Raw genomic sequence first — 6,000 nt, 5'->3', positions numbered from 1 at the left:
GAGCTGCACCAGCTCCGGGCGCAGTCCCAACCCAGCGGCAGGCAGAGAGAGAGCCCGGTCCTGGGTTTCCTCGAGGGCTGTGGGGCTGATAAAAGCACAAAAGCAGTTCCTTTCTCCCATTTTTCATTCTCCTTTTCCTGAGGGCCGAGGCATTTTCTTCGGTGAGTACATTACCACCTGGCAATACCTGGGGAATAGCTGCATCGTGTGGATAACAGGCAGGTAGTCCTCAGAAAGTACTAGAAATACTGATTTTGTAGGGGGAAAAAAAAAATGGCTTCGTTTGTTTAGTGCTTTGACTGTTCTGCCAGCTCTTACAGCACCTATTACCCGAGCAATTATTTCCCTGCGCATTTATCATTACGGCAGCTTATTCGTTAAGCACAGGGAGCTTTGCCACTTCTTCCTTTAGTTTAATCCTTACAGTTGTGTGTCAAAGACTTTTCTTCCTCCCTCCTCCAACTGTGCCTTAAAAATAGAAATATAAATAACGTAATTCCCTGTGGTGGCTGAAAAATGTCCTTTTTTAAGAGCAAACCGGGCTCCCTCTGCCTGTCCCTGGGCGCTGTGTGCTTTGGCCCCGACCACTCTGGGGGCTCTGCTGGCTTTTTGCCGCTTGCCTGTAGTTTGTGTTATTAAAACTGCGTATTTATTCTTTTCTAATTGTCACTAGGAAGTCAGTTTGCAGCTCAGTTTGGAGTTGGCCAGTGGCCCGTGGAAGGGTAGGGTAGAGTTTCGGCAAGGGGAGCTTTGGAAACCCTGTTGAAGAGGGTGATCACCGAGACCTACACCAACGTCCGTCTAAGAAATGTGTTGGAATCAGAGCTGAAAGGACCTTTTCTCCCTCTGCCTTCCAGAAGTTGCTTGCTCGCGTGTATCTAATTTTTGTGCTATGAGGGATGCAATACAGAGGCTATAATTAGGAATTTAATACCTTCTTTTTCTGTTCTATTGAATTACATTAAAAACACCGTGTTGGGTCTTTTAAGGCAGCAGCTACTCTTTCTCTATCACCTTTGCAGTGAGTATATTTGGGCTTAATATTTCATAATATTTTTCCCCAAGAGTGGCTGTTACATTTCTCGTCTCAGACAGCACTTCTGCCTGATGGACAGGAAGCTACAGTCATGCCGAATATCTCATTCATGCGTAGCAGAAGAGACTCTTGAATCCCTTGAGTTGAGGCAAGGAAAGATAGGTATTTTGGGGAATGAGGAATAAAGTGTAGATCTGGGATAGGAGGAACGCGAAGAGACAGTTGAATAACTGGTGTTCCCCATCACACAGATGACACTGTTGCAGAAAAAATGTAGATTTTGAGATGAAGCACCACTTAATGCTGACTTATTCATTGCTTTGCAGGTTTGAAACTTTTGAAGTGAATAGCTTTGAACAGTTTTGTATCAACTATGCCAACGAAAAGCTCCAGCAGCAGTTCAACTCGGTAAGGTCAGCTTGGAAACCTTCCATAAAACTTAGCAGAAAAATATATCGAGGCTGGATTACTGTATGTCCGGCTTCTGCTTAACGGCATGTACCTGCAGGCTGGCTGGATCGCGTGGCCAGCATGAATGTAGTCCTTGGGGATACCGTCTCTCCCACGCGATGATTGGGCGCTGTAGTCGCACTAAATATTCGTATCGAGTTGAAAATGTGGCTTGGTTGATTGATAAGGTTGATACTGGAAGCAGGTTTGCAAGTGGTTTGTGCGAAGGTTCGCTGATGGTTTTGAATAAGTAACTCGTTTGCCAATTTTCTTATGCGTAGTTTCAATCCTAAACCAAAACCTGGATGGTCTTGTGCCGAGTCCTGATTTCCAGTGCGAAACAAACCATGGGTAGAAACCTTGCCCATTAAGCGTGGCTTAAACCTCTGCAATGAAAACTCTGCATTAAGTAGCAGGATTGGACACACTCCCCCTTTTTCCCTTGGATATGCCTCACAAAAACCTGGGATTCTTCTGTTTTATTAGATACAAACGCTTACCTGCCCTGGAAATGAAACCAGTAAGGGGTCGTCTTCTGCTTTTGTTGTAAGCAGGGAAAATATTACGATTAGTTTCAGGATATGAGGGGAAAAAAAAACTTGTTAAATTTGAGCAGTTAAGTACTGCGGAGTAGTTTGGCACTTTGAAACCGTATCATATGCATGGACATGAACATTTGCAGTATATCTAATGCATCGGATCACTGCTACTAAAAATGAAAAGTAAATTATGGTTGTATTTGCACTATTGATATCATACTTAGGATGTCCAACTATCACTTCTGAAGCTTATAAATTCAAACTCTGAGATGACATGTTTGAAGAGATTTTAAAAAGCTGTCTTTGAAGAAAAAAGTCCCATTTGAAAAATCATTTTTTAATATGCTTAGAGTATCTCAGAAATAGCCAGAGACAATTTATCTCCTTGGGCAGAGGTCTGAGATATTTAAACCATGCAAAGATTTTTATATATATATATTTATTTTTTTTTAATCAGAATCTGCAATAGAAGTGTTCCTGAGTCTGTTAGATACTGCTGCTGATAGCTCTTCTAGGATGATGGGTGCTCTTTGTGAAGCTCTGCTTGCAGATGGGGGCACATGCGCTCGGCCCTGGCTGGGCTCCCAGCTTGTGAACCTGCTGCAGGTCACTAGTTTAATCAGCAGAGCACTGAAGGAGAGAGGGATTTTTCTCAGCCCAAGAGATACGTATGTCGTTACCATTTCAATATATGGCTCCCACCTAAATGTAGTGACAGCTTCAGTCATTTTCTAGTGAAAGTCACTTAAAACTTTTTTTTTTTCCTCTTGCCCCATGGTTTCCTAGTGTAATGCTTTTATTTTCCTTTCCAGAAGCCAGATTGTGTAAAAGCCCTCATGTACAACTTTGTACAGGCTCTGCCACCTTCTATGGCTTCTGGGTGTGCTGAGGGAATACTCTACTCCAGTGGGGACGAGTGGGTGAACAGGGAAGGAGCTGGCACTGTGCTGGCTGGGGTCGCGGTCAGTAACGCTGCCGTTTTTCCACTCTCAGCACGTGTTTAAGCTGGAACAAGAAGAGTACATGAAGGAGGGAATCCCTTGGACTCTCATCGACTTCTACGATAACCAGCCCTGCATAGACCTTATAGAGGCAAAACTTGGTATCTTGGACCTACTGGATGAAGAGTGCAAGGTAAAGAAGACCACCCACCTCTTTCCTGGCATTTTTATTTTTCTTAAAAGGTTAAAGAATGGGCTTTAACCTGTGGTAACTTGCAAGAGGGTAAACATCTCCTTTCCACGTGCATTGCTGGGGTGCTCGTAGCTAGGGTAGGCTGTTGGCATTTGCTTTGCTTTAGGACCATTCAGAACCTCCTTGGCAGATGTTTGCTACCAACCTGGGTGTCTGGTCTCACCATGGATTGCCAGAGGTCATGTTTCTGGCCTGGCTGCACTCAGGGATAGTCATTGCTTATGACTTTTGATTTATTGTTTAGCCATTCCTTCAGCGTTCTTCTGTTGGGGTTTAGAAATGTGTCTTCCCTCAGCTTAGCTGAGTTTTGGGTTTAGTGGTTGGTTGGGTTGGTTTGTCTTTTGGGAGAGTAGTTTGCTGTCTTTTATCACCTGTTTCTCATAACAGCCTAAATTAAATCTTGCTTAAAAGTTGAGTAGAAATGCCAGAACTGTGACCATTCTTGAGAATCCATAAGAAAGGTTGGAGTCCATGTTCACTCCTTCTTCAGCCACAAATTATCAAATATATCTAGGAACAAAAAATGTAAGATGGGAGATTTTCTTGGGGAGTTTGTTTTGAATGTCTTTCGTGTGAAGAGTAGGTGGAAAGTCCAGAGTCTTGTGGTATGATCATCTCAACAGGAGAGCTCAGTGTGATGCCGGGATGAAAAGGGCCCCTACATTGGGAAAAGCAGCTCGTATCTCTTCCAGTTCTGGTGTCTGCGCAGCGATGACGATGAGGAAATACTGGAAAGAGGGTTGTCAAAGAGTGTTATCAGATCAGGGCTATAAAACATTGGGATACTGAGGTTAAAGAAACCTGAGCGCTGCACGTGAGTGGTTGTGATAGGCAATGGGAGGGTTTGCAGACCCTTTGACACAAAAAAGCCCTAGCGTAGAGTAGCTAGAAGTTGATGTTAGACAGATTCAACCGTGAAAATAAGCCTTCTAAACGCTGAGAACAGCTTATTGGAAGGGGACGATGTCTATCTTCCTGCTGGATGTTGCTGCCTTGCAGAGCCTGACTGGTTTTGCTGTGGTGTGCTTAACAAGTTGGCTTTGGGAAGAGTTTCCATCAAGACTTTGATATATTCTGTGCCAGGAAACGTCTTGCTGATTGTGGAAGGGCTTTGTTGAGGGTTTTTGGATGAGGGCAGGGAAGGGTGAGCCAAGGGGCGGTGGGAAAGGTGAAGCGGGGAGTGGGTCCCTCACCAGGATGGCCAAGGTGGTGAGAAGGACACAATGAATTCTTGGTGGCTCTGTGGGATCCATGGGTATGGGACAGATCCAGTGGCCCGAGGGCAGGAGTGTCATGTTGCATCAGAGGGAAAGATTTTGGATCTGTTGTTTAGACTAGCGTCCCTCTTGGGATTTAAGGAGATGTATGACTTGTCTGGAAGCAAGGTGACCTGTCAAGTGGCTGCTCTCCTGCATGCAACGGGTCTGCCTTCCCAGGCATGATGAGGCTGTCCCAACCTGCACATCCCACAAGCTCAGCCCTCATCTGGGTAACGGACACTCTGGCGATCTCTTCACCATGAGCTGGAGTTGGGGCTTTGCCCTTTTCAAATCCAGTCTCGGGAAGGCTCCTTAAAAATGAGAACAAATTAAACTTAATTTGATGCCCTTAAAATAGCATCTTAGCCAGTGCTGGCTCAGGAGGAGGTCAGATTATTTGCTTGATATTCGGTATCATTTCATTTGGTCTCTGCGCTGTTAAGCCTGTTAAATTCATCAGGCTTGAACCAGCTCCTGGGTGTTGTGAGGACCACAAGGAAAGTTTCCTTCGTGCCGTATTGGCTGATAACACCTTTTGCTCCTCTCTGAAGCACCCGGCATGGGTTGCTACTGGTGACGTTGCATTAGATGCAGCAATTCCCATGCAACAGCAAGAACACGGCCAACTTTGCTGTAGATCTGCCTGGTACTACTTTTTTCATCCATGCTTTTTTGGACAAGAAAAATGAAACACAATGTTTATTCCCCCTCTCCCCCTCTCAACAAAAAATGCCAATTATCTGGGTGTTTACCTGTCAGTGGGGAACGTTGTCATTAGTCACAGGCCCTTATTATGGGCCCTCTAATCATCTCTTTTATAATAACCTGCAAGCATTCTCCAGCTTTATGAAAATTTCAGCAGTGCCTGTCAACTGAAAGCACTGGTTTATGGATGAAAACCTTCACCCCCGCATCACCGGCAGCAGCGTTTCACCTCTCGGGGCGAGCTGGCCACGGTGGGTGCAGGACCACAATAGGGTAATTGCAAGTCATCTCGTTAGCACGTACAACGGCGGATAAATATACTCTGGGACTTGAAGTGGCATCGTGGGGGTCCTGGCAACATAATGAAACATTAGCGCAAATGCAGAGGGTTTGTCGGTAATGTTCTGTCTTCACAGTATGGATTTTTTATTTTATTTTTAGTGTGAGGTTGAGGAAGGGGGTGGTTGGGTATGAGCTGAAGCAGTTCAGCTAACGAAAGTCGTAAACCTTTGGTGCGTAATGAGAGAGTCTTGTCGCTGTTTAGAGAAGAAGGGGATGAGAGAGAGTTGAAATGGGAATCTGCAATGAAAGAGAGGGCTCACGAATTGAAATTGGAGTTTTAAGGACTAAACCTGTCTTGTGAAAGCAAATAGTAAAACCCTTAGCTCTGAAAAAAGAGGGCTTTAGAATCTGTTTGGTTTTGGGGTTTTTGGAACAGTTTCGATGTCTTATGAGTTGGAAGCCTTTCTAGAATTATTAAGGTTGGAGAGGGCTTCTGGAGGTCATTTTGTCAAACCTCCAGTTACATCCCTGGTCT

General features: G+C 44.7%; 1 protein-coding gene across 1 annotated transcript in view; it reads left to right on the top strand.

Moving 5' to 3' along the window:
- MYO5B (myosin VB) overlaps positions 1 to 6,000 on the top strand; it is a gene marked incomplete at its 5' end in the record, with an annotated part of 120,823 nt that overhangs the window by 37,834 nt on the left and 76,989 nt on the right. The window contains 2 exons of the mRNA XM_009880985.1: positions 1,363 to 1,444; positions 3,019 to 3,159. Of these exons, the coding sequence (XP_009879287.1) occupies positions 1,363 to 1,444; positions 3,019 to 3,159 (223 nt within the window). The remainder of the gene's footprint in view (positions 1 to 1,362; positions 1,445 to 3,018; positions 3,160 to 6,000) is intronic.

This window comes from Charadrius vociferus, unplaced genomic scaffold, assembly GCF_000708025.1.
Source record: "Charadrius vociferus isolate BGI_N301 unplaced genomic scaffold, ASM70802v2 scaffold1503, whole genome shotgun sequence".
Taxonomy (NCBI): Eukaryota; Metazoa; Chordata; class Aves; order Charadriiformes; family Charadriidae; genus Charadrius; species Charadrius vociferus.
This window is presented reverse-complemented; position numbering and strand designations above follow the sequence as displayed.